Source organism: Orcinus orca, chromosome 1 (genome assembly GCF_937001465.1).
Source record: "Orcinus orca chromosome 1, mOrcOrc1.1, whole genome shotgun sequence".
NCBI lineage: Eukaryota > Metazoa > Chordata > Mammalia > Artiodactyla > Delphinidae > Orcinus > Orcinus orca.
Genome location: NC_064559.1, coordinates 160,099,761 through 160,113,191, shown reverse-complemented (window position 1 = coordinate 160,113,191; position 13,431 = coordinate 160,099,761). Strand labels below are relative to the sequence as shown.

At 35.9% G+C, this 13,431-nt stretch overlaps 1 protein-coding gene across 7 annotated transcripts in view; it reads right to left on the bottom strand.

The window, feature by feature from the left end:
• Positions 1 to 10,061, bottom strand: part of TM2D1 (TM2 domain containing 1) — a 140,508-nt gene extending 130,447 nt beyond the window's left edge. For 4 of the 7 annotated variants that reach the window (XR_007471346.1, XM_033409047.2, XM_033409045.2 and 1 more), the window contains exons 1-2: positions 9,865 to 10,061; positions 7,859 to 7,932 (exon numbers count right to left, since the gene is read on the bottom strand). Coding sequence is in view for 6 of the 7 variants with exons in the window: in XM_033409047.2 (XP_033264938.1) it covers positions 7,859 to 7,932; positions 9,865 to 10,046 (256 nt within the window). In the remaining variant the exon portion in view is untranslated. Of the gene's footprint in view, positions 1 to 7,858; positions 7,933 to 8,649; positions 8,716 to 9,829 lie in introns of all 7 variants that reach the window. The other 3 variants (XM_033409044.2, XM_004281596.4, XM_033409049.2) reach the window with 2 other exon arrangements.
• Between the last annotated feature and the right edge of the window lie 3,370 nt (positions 10,062 to 13,431).

The following is a 13,431-nucleotide window of genomic DNA, read 5'->3' as shown; positions in this document are numbered from 1 at the left end:
CTTATAATGTTAAGATCTACAGAGATGGAGAAAAAGTTAACACATGATTTATATGTAGTTGTTTTGCCATCTGCCTTGATACAGGGATAAAACTTACTGACTTTTGTGAATGAATTATTATCATGTCCCTTAAGTTATATCTCTCAATCTGCCATCTCAGGTCATGCTTTTGACTGGAGCTATATAGTAGACAACTCAAAGCCGAGATTAACATACGTCTGAAATGCTAATATATATTCTATGTTACCAATTGAAAGGAGATCAGTATGCTCTATTTCTATGATGAGGGAATGATGGAAAGTAATTTTGCTTTCCAGGGGATACTTGGCAACGTCTGGAAACATTTTTGGTTGTCACTACTGGGAAGCTGCTACTGGCATCTAGTGGGTAGAGGCCAGGGATGCTCCTAAACATCCTACAATGCACAAGACAGCCTTCTCACAATAAAGAATTATCTAGTCCCAAACATTAATAGTACTAAGGTTGAAAAACTGCTGTAGATCAGTGGTCTTCAAAAAATGTGGCTCACACGCTCCCTAAAATAACTTTTTAAAACCATATATTCCCTCACACATTTTTAACTTGACTTCTAAAATTTTTCACCATGGGTTTAAATTGTTGGGAAAAATATTATTTCCAGCATACTGTAAATACTGCCCTTAGTATTGAAATATTATAGCATTCTTTAAAATGGAATCTAAATACCACAGCAATTTGATAGCCACTATGATCCAACCAAGAATATGAAAGGGCTCTTCTTTAAAATTCAGAAATTTTACATCAACTGTAGGAAAAAATACACATATAAAAACTGAGGATCTGGAAATTGATTATTTTAAAGACACATTGTGGGCTGAATTGTACCCTCCCAAAAAGATATGTTGAAGTCCTAACCCTCAGTACCTCAGAATGTTACCTTGCTTAGAAATAGTCTTTGCAAATTTAACCAAGTTAAGATGAGGTCATTAGGGTGGGCCCTAATGCAATAAGACTGGTATCCTTAAAAAAGGGAAAACTGAACATACACAGGGAGAAGATGATGTGAAGACATACAGGCAGAATGCAATGTGAAGACAAGCAGAGATCAGACTAATGTGGGGCATTCCCTGGTGGTCCAGTGGTTAGGACTCGAGGCTTTCACTGCCGAGCGCCCAGGTTCAATCACTGGTCGGGAACTAAGATCTCACAAGCTATGCAGCATGGCCAAAAAAAAAAAAAAAGAGAGAGAGAAACTAGGACTGATTAGGTTACAATCCGAGGACTGCCAAGGATTGCCAGCCACCCCTAGCAGCTCAAAAGAGGAAACAAAAAATTCTACCCAGAGTTTGAGAGGGAACATGGCCTTGCCAACACCTTGATTTCAGACTTCTAGCCTCCAGAGACAGTAAACATCTACTGTTTTAGGCCATCCAGTTTGTAACACTATTACTAACAGCCCTAGAAAACTTATTCATCTATATCTGTTTACCTCTTGGAAAGCTTTGTCTACCCCCAGGAGTACATGTACTCCAGTTAAGGCATCAGGCATGTAAATAAGTCAAAGCAATGTCTGGTTTAAAAAATTAAAGTTTTTTGCCTTGGTGAGGACCACTCCACCTCCACAAAGAAGTGACCTGCAGGAAGATCTATAGATAGACGCAAGTTTTTCTTCAAATAACACCTTTAATTTTTTTTCAAATCCTCAAAGTAGTAAGTTCTGGATTGGAAAATTGTGCAATAAAACAGAATTCTATTACTAAATTTTGGGTAATTTTCCTCTAAATGTATTACTACCTTGTACTTGTTCAGTTTGAAGCTGTCACTTTCCTGCCTTATAGCCTTGTTAGATCTTCCTGCAGACTATCTAAAATTAGATCTTAAAGAGATAGTTGCAATACAAAACACTATGATTCCCATTGGGGTTATTGTCCAATATACCTTGCCTAACAGAAATGTAATATTTTTTGAGATTACAGGTTCCTGTACAAAATTTGGAAGATCAAACATTTATAGGTGAGTTGTAAAAATGCTTTATAAAAATATTAAAAACTAAGAAATCATACCTATTTTTTGGTTGGATACTATTAATTGTTCAAACTCCTATATTTTGACAATTTTAGCTTTCAATGCTATTGTATCATTTCTAATATAAGAAATGATTTGTATTCAATATGAGCTGCTTTGTATTTAATGAGACAGATAAAGGAGAGAAAAATGCCCAACGATCTAGGCTTAGAACCTCAGGAAAGATACAAATAGTGGAAGTACCAGAGTGAAGGGGAAACCACATTGCTACAATAATTCTGGAGAAGTTTGACAGAAGTATGAGCTAATTATTTCAAGGGATGAAAATTACGTACTTTAATGAGGATGGATGAGCTGTCGCTCCCAGTATAGCGAGATAACATGAGAAAATATTAAAGAGCAACATTGAGACTGATCTGATTTGTTTCAACTGATAGAAAACTCCAAAAAGCAATACTTTAGAATGGGACAAATCTGTGCTTAAGTCCAAACTCTGTCACTTAACTAGTATGTTCTTCTGGGCAAGTTACAAAACCTCATTGAACCTTGTTTTGTAATCTGTGAAATGGGAATAAGACCCTTGTAATGCTATTATACACATATTAAAAGCATATGGTATGTAAAGCATGATGCTTGGCTAGAGAAAGTGTTCAACTTCCTTACTCTAGGAAATTAGAGAACTTCAACACTGAGAAGACTAAGAGAATGAACCTGACATGAGGAATGAATATAACACGTGAGTGGCTGTAAATTTAATAGATTTTGTGAAATGAAATTAATCTATTCAATAGATGCCTACAACCCTAGAATTTATTCATTTTTACATATTTTATAATGACTTCATTTGACACTTATTTTATTTTTTTTAAAGGAGTCCTTCCTTCCTTCCTTCCCAGCTGCGTTGGGTCTTCGTTGCTGTGTGTGGGCTTTCTCTAGTTGCCGCGAGTAAGGGCTGCTCTTTGTTGTGGTGAGTGGGCTCTAGGTGGGCGCAGGCTTCAGTAATTGTGGCATGTGGGCTTAGTAGTTGTGGCTTGCAGGCTCTAGAGCACAGGCTCAGTAGTTGTGGCACACGGACTTAGCTGCTCCGCGGCATGTGGGATCTTCCCGAACCAGGACTTGAACCCGTGTCCCCTGCATTGGCAGGCGGACTCTTAACCACTGCGCCACCAGGGAAGCCCGACCCTTATTTATTAAAAAAACTATTAAGTAGGCAGAACTAGTAATATGCTCTTTTCTTTTCTTCCTTTTGCAAACAGAAAAACTGAGGTGCCAAGAAATTAAATGAGCTCACCAAAGTGTCATAAATAGGTAATATTCTACAAGTCCTAGACTAACTCATCACTTTTAATCAGTACTCTTTTCATTACACCATGATAATGCCATGCTTACACTGATATCAGGAACAAACAAAAATAAATCAATATGATGAGATTAAGGAAGCCAGTTACCGATAAATGTTAACTAGTTGACAAAATTAAGCAACATGCCAGAAGCTTGAAAACTATTCCATTTGCAGTTTTCTTGCAAAATGTTTGGCTCTGGCTAATGTCTAGGATTTAGATGGCATCAATTTAAGCATGGCACACTGTTATTTCTCAATTATAAAAAGCAGCACCGTTTTTTAAATACAAAAAAGCTAAACTAGAAATAAAATAATCAATGAAGTTTCATCACAGTAAAATGGACTGACCTAGAGAGGAGGTGGTTTGGGACCCTACTCCAGTTAACATCATGCCTCTGCACTCTGATCTGATCTGTCATATAAGAGGGTCAGACTCTTTTATTTATGATTTCTGTAACAGGTTATACTGCATAATCACCGGATAATTAAATGTGTCAATCTAGAATTTGGGTGAAAGCAAAAGATAAAGCTGGTAAGAGCCAACCCTATCTTCATATTTCTACTGTTAAAAGACACCTCTCCTCTGGAAGTGCTGGAGTTCGAAAATCATCATTTTGCAACTATCAGAGTAAAGAATGATTCGGAGGACTTCCTTGGCGGTCCAGTGGTTAAAACTCCGTGCTTCCACTGCAGGGGGCATGGGTTCAACTCCTGGTCAGGGAACTAAGATCCTGCATGCCTTGCGGCACAGCCAAAAAAAAAAAAAAAAAAAAAAATGATTCGGGCTAGAATCATCATGGATGCTAGTCTAGGGGAAAGTCTAGGGGAAATTTTTGATGAGGGATAGGATATTTGCATAGTCTAAATGAGTCTCCCCAAAGACTGTTTATTAGTTGCAAAGGAAAAAATATTTAACTGAAAAGACTGAGTGATCAACACTTAACATCATCAATGAGAGGCAGATGGATATCACGTCCCTCAGCTGTGAGATGCAGAGGACACGCCATCATTTATGTAATTTTCCATCCTGGGATGCAGAACCTAAATCTAGTTGTAAGGAAATATCAGACAATCCCAAATGAGGAATATTCTATTAAAATAAAGGGGACTGTAGTCTTCAAACTTGTCAGTATCATGAAAGACAAAGCTGTGGAAATATTCCAAGTTAAGGAAAACTAAAGGCAAAACCTGATCTTGGGATCCTGTACTGGGGGAAAATGCTATAAAGGCTTTATTTGGGTTATTTGACAAAATCAGAATGTGGATGGTAAAGTATGTGCATTAACACTGAATTTACTCAAGTTTTACAACTGAACTGTGGTTATGTCAAGAGAATATCTCTATTCTTAGAAAACACACACAAACATATTTAGGGACAAAACATATATACACAAATTCAGAGAGAGACAGAGAGCATGCATGAGTGCACAATGATAAAGCCAGAAGGATAATGTTTAACAATGGGTGAATCTGGGGAGAGGGTGTATGGGTGTTCTTTGTACTATTCTTGCAATTTTTCTGTAAGCTTGAAATTATCTCCAAATAAAAAGTTTAAAAATAACACACCCTTTGCATAACTAATTTATGCTATTAGAAGTTAGGATAATAATTATCATTAAGGCAGGGTAGTGGCTATAAGAGAGCATGGGGCAGAGTCCTAGCATGTTGATAAGGTTGTCTCTTAATCTGGAAGCATTCACAGGTGTGTTCAGTTTGTGAAAGTTTATTTGAGTTATATTTAAGTGTACTCTTCTGTACATATACTTCAATAACATCTAAATGAAAAAGACCTTCTGCCAAAGGACCAGAGCAAAATTTCTGGAAATGGAGTTTAAATACTTTTGTATTTCACTACTCAGAAAATTAAAAACACTTGCTTATGTATGTCTTTATGTATATATATGTTCTAGACAGAACACTCCTTGAGGGCAGAGATTGTCTTCTTTTATGTATCATCTATACCATTTAGCAGAAGCCTGCCATATAATAACTTCTCAATAAATAAATTTCTCAATAATAAATAGTTTATAATACAAATGTTCACTGTTAGCTGTTTTGATCCATTTACTTATTTTAATTTAATTATTAAACTATTACAAATAATTTCTGAATAAATAAAGATGCGTGTTAACTGGTTGGGCTAACTGGTAACCATTTTAAGACCACACAGTTTATTGTCATAGTTGAATCTCCTTTGCCTTTGGTCCCAATTCTTACTCTCTACCTCCAAACTCCCCTCTCCGTAAAACACTCCACCCACTCATTCCTTACTAAAAAGTATAGTTTAAGAAAATTAAACTTAGTTTGAGGATTCTGCAATAGTCCTTCATATACTCAAAAAAAAAGAAGAAAAATTTTGGCTCGAGAAACGAGAGAGATCACACTTTTCACAACTCTAATATATTCCTACGTCAGGACCAAAAAGCATGTTTCAAGGGTTATTTTGATGTCCTCTCTGATCAGCACTCAGAAGTGACTCACCACAGCCACTCCACTCGTCTTGCGTGTTTTAAAAAGGACAATTAAAAGAAGCATCCTGTGGACAGACATAGCCTCATGAGGGCTGGGCTGGTAGAACCTATCCCAGATCTTGGCTGAACACTTCTGGGTCATGCATAAATTATAATCCACATGCAGAAGCCCTGTAACTCATATTTGTCTCCGAAACTTTATTTTCTTTTTAAAGTCATAATAATAATCTAAAGTCATTTATTTATTAATTTATAACATTTTATGTGTGTTTCCAGATTGTTAGGCACTTATGGTTTATTCTCTCCAAATGAATAACCATACCATTCCTGTACATAGAAAGCCTTCCTTTTATTTTTCTGCAGCTCTCCACTTACATCATCTATGATAACTTACCTGACAGGTCACAACGTGACCATAACACCTCCAAGTCCTTTTATACTTCCTAGCAGTCTCATCATTTGATTTTGTAGTTGTTTATAAACTTATTTAGCAATAATTACTTAAGTGGATTCAAACTTATTTTACAAAAGAGACACCTAACTGGAGGGCAGAGCTCTTTTTGGTCAGAAACTATTCTTTTTAGTTGTATAATTTCCTTCAAAATCCTCATACGTACAAAGAATTCTGCAGACTAGAAAAGGCTTTTTTGAGATGGCTGGCTGCCTGATTCCTAGTTTAAAGTGACCTCAGTCACAATAGTATTCACAGATTTCCAACATATTTCATATACGTGGTTGAATATCTGAAAGCTCATTGTTCTTTATGTGTGTTAACACTATTCTCTGTATTCTGAGAGCACAATATAAAAGACTGAACTGTAACACAGGCAAATCAGAATATACTTATAAAGCAATTTAAAAAGGAGGGGATTCCGTGCAAAGTTCCTTTAAGTCTAACACATCTTAATTAAATAAATGTACATATATTGAGCAATATTTACTATAAAAATCATATATATAACCTATTACTGTTTATATGATAAAATTTCATTACTCCAGAATAGTAGCAAAACGTCTGTTATAAAAGTTTAACACAATTTACTTTCAAATATCTCTGCTGAATAGAATGGGGCTAACAGTGTGTCAAAATATAAAGGAATAAAAAAGAGAAGGGACATCTTTTAAAAATATATACAAATTCATAATCAAGAGGTCAGTTATTTGACTATAAGATAATTTTGAAAAACTGAAAGATTTTTGCAGTTAAAAAAATCCCTTTAATCTGATTTCCAAAATGAATCTGTTTAGTAGCTTTCATTTATAAAGAAAACATCAATTATTGCCTTATTTCCTGTCTAAAGAATAAAACAATCAGTATATATTCAATAGGTGTTCTTTTCTCAAAATAATACTAGGTATTGACCATCATTATGTACCATGTCAAATAAGAATGCCAAATCCAAATAGCTCCAACTTACATCTATCTGCCTCCTTTCCAAAATATAACCCTTTAGAAGGCTAAACAACTTATTAATTTTTATCTAGCATTACGTATTTTTTGGAATAACAGAAGCTCCCCCAAATCATTAGGTTGAGGGTGTTATCCATTACCAAAACGTCTAAGAAAAAACTAATGCACACTTCAAATCCTTACCGTATTCTTTTCACACTTAGGATGTACCTAAGTATATTTTACAAGTGCATGATATGGGTGATAAAGCTCCTCACCGTACCTTATTGGACTAAAAGTCTCATTTCAAGTTCTCTTTGAGTAATTAAAAGTCTAAAGAAGCATCTTTGTAAAACATAACTTGATAAATAAAGGGCAACAAGAAAGCTATATAAATTATTCTAAAGGTTTTTTAAAAAAATGAATGAAAATAAAAAACTCAGTTTATATAATTAATAGAATAAGATTATTTTTTAAATTAAATATTAACAACCCCTAGCCAGTTCTCCAATACTAAGTTGTTCTGAAAACTGAATAATAATAATGTTGTAAATCAAGAAAAAACACATTTATTAATTACTGTTAGCGATCACACATTCATCTATGAAATAATGTTTTAAAAATTATTTAAAATGTTTCTGCAAGTCTTACCATGAGCTGTGTAGTTTGTACAGTTAACTGGTTCTTGTGTAGCATCATTTATTTTTGGATCTTTACAAATATATGTAGAAAAGTTAAGGAAATATGAACTACATTCCAATATAAAACATTATCATCTTGTCTTTAACATGTCATCTTATATATTTATGATTATATTCACATGTGAAAAGAGGCTGTTAGTTTGTCCAAGTCAACAAGCACAGGTATACTTCTAGTGTCACTAAATAATACCTGAATATTAACTTATTACAGGAAAATTGTATTAAAAACTCTAGCAGAGGGTGCTGTGCTTATGGAACATCAGTCAGGGTTTAAGCACAAAGCACACAAAAAAAAAGAAAATAAAAATCTTTACCAAATTATATACGAGAACTTCAAGTTAAAAAAATCAGTTTCCAGATATCTGACTGAAATTATTTACAGGCCCCAAGTATTACCATATACATAATTTCATGTAACACAAATAATCCTGTGATGTAGATACTATTATCCCCACATTACTGAAGCAAACTGATGCTCAAGGTTTGAGTGATTTATCCAAAGTGGTATGAGTGATAGGTAGTAAAATCAGATTTCCTGATTCCAAGCCGAGGGTGCTTTCCATCAGACTGCGAGGAAGATGGTTGTTTTAGGCAGGTCTACATGGTCTCCCCAACAGGATTTTAAGCTTTTGTAAATGGATATAATAATTATCTTCTCATAGATGTTCACAACACTTGGGGTCGGGGTTCTGTTTCCTAAAAATTTTATTGACACTAATATGAGATAAGTAAGGTACTCACAGGATGTCTCTGGAGACAGAGTCTGACACCTCTTTAGGGTTTCTGAATCACTACTGGACATCTCATCTTTATGCGAGGAAAAACATTTTCCAGTTAACATCATCTTGTATGCTCAGGTACTTCTAAGTTTCAAAAAGCACAGCTCTTCATACTGCTCAATTATTTTATTAGAAATAATCATCCCGACATTTTTGCCAAGAAAGGGGCTCAACTTACTAGGTCAGTGATTCTCAAACTCCTAGCATAATGGTAATCAGCAAATTAGAGCTATTCTGTAAAAATTTAATAATGGCGGCCTCTCCTCAACTCTTAAAAATACTATCGAATTTTCTTAATTTTAAGATTTCTTCTCATAGAATCTTTTTTATATCTCTGGCTTCTATTAATTTTTCTGTTCTACAACTTGTATAAAACTGTCTAATTTTGTACAAAATTACCTATTTTAATTTGAATATAACTCCCATTTCATATCCTCCTCCACTTATCAGAGCTGCTGCAATGAACAGATCTACTTAACTCCTCCAGCCTGTTTTCTCATCAGTAAACAAACAGCTAACACATATAGCCCCTACTACGTGCCAGGCATTGTTCTAAGTGACTTACCTGTACTAATTTATCACAACAGACCTTTAAGTTGGTAGCACTGTTATCTATATTTTTACTCATGATAAAACACAGTTCAAATAATTTGTCCACTGTTACAAAGTGGAGCAGGAATTTGCCCCCTTGCAGTCTGGGATCTCATGTAGGTCGAGATAGTATAAGGTAATAAATGTAAAGTTAACAATAAATGGGCAACATACATTGGCTATATCGTTATTAATTACTGTACTTGTCTTCCCCGAAGTCGGCAAATTTCCAGGGTAGGGTCCATCAACCTTTTAACTTAATTCCAATGCTTACAAACATGGCCTAACTTCAGTATCAATGTGTTTGAACAAATAAACCCACCGGTTAAAAAAATGAATTTTTAAAAAAGAAAGGGGGATCACAAGAGGAAGCATCAACGATCAGTAAAATCCCAAGGAAATCACACAGGATGGCCTCTGTCCGTCCCAGCCCCACATCTCTCTTCACCGCCTGGGGTCCCTCGGTCATTAAAGGACACAGGTCACCTTTCCTTTCAGTAAAACCTTAGCCCGTGTTGAGAACCGCGACCCACTCTCGACCCCGAATCTACCTCGCCCCATGGGGGGGGCTCCTCACAGAGGATATTGTCCCACTCTGAGGTCCTCGCACTTAAGTGACTCTTCGCCACCGCCGGCGGCAGCTCCCCAAGGTCCCGTGGTTACTGACACGACCCACAGTACAGCCAGGAGCCGAGCAGCAGCAGTCTCAGAAGCAACCGGCCCGGAGGGCCGAGAAGCCGCCATGCTGGGGACCGGCGCATCCCCCATAACTTCCGGTTCCGCCTTCGCCTAGGCGAAGCTGGGAGTCTGGCGGCGGCGGGAGTGAGGCTCTTAAAGGGACCGTGCATCAGTTGGAGGCAGGTCATCTCTCTAGGCCTGCGGAATCACCTGGGAGAGCTTCGATTGGTCTTTGAGAATCAGAAGGAGGCAGCTCGCTTGGAGAATCAGCTGACCTACGTCCACGGCTTCCTCCCAAGCTAATCTTGCTGTGGCTTTTCCATCAGCAGAAGTGCCAGCGGCGCCCGGCAATTCGATAAACCCTTTATAAACATTATCTTTGTTAGTCTGGTAGGATTTGGGTTTACAGATAACGAACCAGACTCAAAGACGCTAAAGAACGTGTTGGCCTTAGTTACTGAGTTGGAATAGAATTGATGTTTGCTCGATTTCAGAAACTGTGCTCTTACTATGATATGATGGCCTCCTTGTTGTCTTAGAGAAGAACTTTTTGGAAGGCTGGTACAAATTGATCTTGAGGACTGTATCACAAAAATAAGCATTACACCTTTTTTCTTCTAATTTTTTTCTTTTAAAAAATTATATATATATATATTTTTTAATTTATTCATTTTTACACCTTTATTTTTAACAGTGAAAATTTAGGTGAAGGAAAGGGCCTAAAACAAGAGGAGACCAAAGAGTTTACGACTAAACTAAGTGAAAGGTTGGAGGGTTTTTCCTCCATCTCTTCTTTCTAAATTTCTATGTATTCTAAAGTAATGGGGGTATCTTTTATACGGAACGAAATGTGTACTATTTTTTAGTGAAATTTTAGTTGTTTTTCTCTAACGTAAAAATATTTGAGTTTGAGTGGTGCCTCTTCATCCACAGTAGGACTAATTTTGAACAATTGTGCTGTGCAGTGGTTCTCAAACTTTAGGGAGCATCAGTACCACCTGGAGTATTTGTTGAAACTCAGATGGTTGAGCCTCAGGTTCTGATTCTGAAGATCTAGGATAGGGCAGGATAATTTTCGTTTCTAATTAATTGCCAAGTGATGCTGATATTGCCGGTCCAGAGACCACACTTTGACAACCCTGAGGTAATGTATTACAAGATGTATCATTTTTGAATGAGAAGACATGAAACTATTTGCAATAATATCTTAGTATTGTAACTACATTTAAAATTTTTCTTAAACCAATTTTGCAACATTAGTATGCTATTTTAAAATTAAAACATTTATGCTTAAAGACTTAAGTGATAAGAAATTTGAAATTTACTAGTTCAATTTTTAAACTTCCCGTTTTAATTGGACTTGGACCTTCTCTCCTTTTTCCCCTTTTTCCTCCCTCCCTTCCTCCCTCTCCCGCCCTCCTTTCCTTCCTTCCTCCCTCCTTTCCTTCCTTTTCTTTTCTCTCTTTCCCTCCTTCCCTTCCATAAAGATATTTATCAAGCATTTACTTTGTACCCAACATAAGATGAGACCCTACAGCCTCAAAAAATAAAGAGGCAAGAACCCAGTAGTTAAACACTTTGTGTTTGCTGGGGGAAAAGACAAACTGTTAAAATACTGCTTGGTAATTGTCACAATAGAAGCATGTATTAGTTGCTGTAGTAGGACAAGGGTTTTGATAAGATAATCCCCCAAACAGTATTTGGAACACAATATTTTGTCACTGACATCAAAATAATTCAAAATCCAGGCCAAACTGGAGGAACAGAGTTGGTTCTTCATAGGATGCATGACCGCCTAAAAATGTACAACCTAGAAAATTAACCATTAACTTTGAGTTTTAAAAATTATCAATAATGTGTATAACATACAGCTCAACACCATCCTTCATCCTCATCCTGAGATGAAATTTAGGAAAGGGGTTGGGGCCAAGGATTAGGTAAAATCCAGGGATAAGGATTGGAATATCTGTTACACATAGTATCTGGTGATAAAAGATAGTGACTTTGCATTTTGACTACCATTTTGGCACTTTCAAAAAGTTCTGGTTTGATTTTCAAAATACAATCTAAAGAAAATCAGAAGGTGAAAGGAAGCAACTTTCTAGTTTGAATTTATTGAAATTATGACAAAATTAGGTATTTTCCTGCTGACTGCAGGAATATTGCTGATATTTGTGTCATTTTTCATATAGATTTTGAACAATTAACTATTTGAAAATGCTTGTGCTTTGCTGATTAATCGCACTACGAAATCTGTTTTTATGGTTCTACTGATTATCTTTGTTCTCTCCTACAATGTATAAACTGAAAAGAACAAGAGTCTTCCTGTGAAAGTAAAGAAATACAAAATATTTGACTCTTGAAGTGATTCAGGTTGACTTTCTCTTCTTACTGCCCCTTAATCTATTTTCTCATGGCTCAGTAAAATATATTACTTTATATCTTTGCAATTATAGTCTCTGATAACAAGATACTACATTGTCTAATTTTAGTAAGAACGTTAAATCTCAATCTTAGGCATGTTTTCAATGCAAAGTTTCTTTGTCTCATAAAAATTCTATAGGATTCTATGGAAATTCTATAGAAAGTAAAGGATATGAATAGCACAGCCCAATACGGAAATTGCTATGTAGAAACATTAGAAAGAGGTTTGCCAGTGAAGCCTGAAGCAAAGCTTCCTCTGGGATTCAAAGGCTCTGAACACTGGATCTTTTCATTCCTAAAATTCTAGTATACACCTAATTACATTAATAGATAGTTTTGTCCTGAGCAACCTGATCCCCGTTTCCATGATTAGAACAGAATCATTAAGAGATAAAAGAAGGTTACTCTCCCCAAATTTCTTGTTTATTTGAGATGGGCATTTTTTTTCCTCTCGTGGTAAATTCATAGTATCAGGTCCTGGTAAATCTTTATTATAGTCTTCTGCACATTGGGAATTTTTCTACATCCATGCTGTCTCTCAGGTATTTCTGTGTCCTCTCTTTGGTGCACCAGTCTAACTGCCATCCAATTCAATTGACTCATCACTTAATAAGGCCTACTCTATGCCAAGTATATTTCATGGTGAATGTCAAATGTAGGATCTAAAACTGACTTTATCAGAATCCTACTTCTCAAAAAAACAAAACAGAATAAATTGGCTTTTCTATGTTTCAACACCAACATCCATTTTATCAGTTTCAGAGCTTAGAATCATCTTTGCACTTCAGTTTTCTCCTTGTTCTTCTTTATCCCTTTTTCTAATCACTAAGCAACTGATATTTTTAAGTGCTCATTTTTAAAATCCTATATTTTCACCCTATTTCAGGTATATGTCATTTCCTAGGTACCTTGCTATAGCAACTTCTTACTTCCTCTTTCTGATTCTAGGCCTTCTCCCCAACTTTGTCAATCTATTTTTCACACTGCTTCCAGATTAATCTTTCATTTAGGAAAACATAAAACCTATATCATATCCAAAATTTTATTCAAA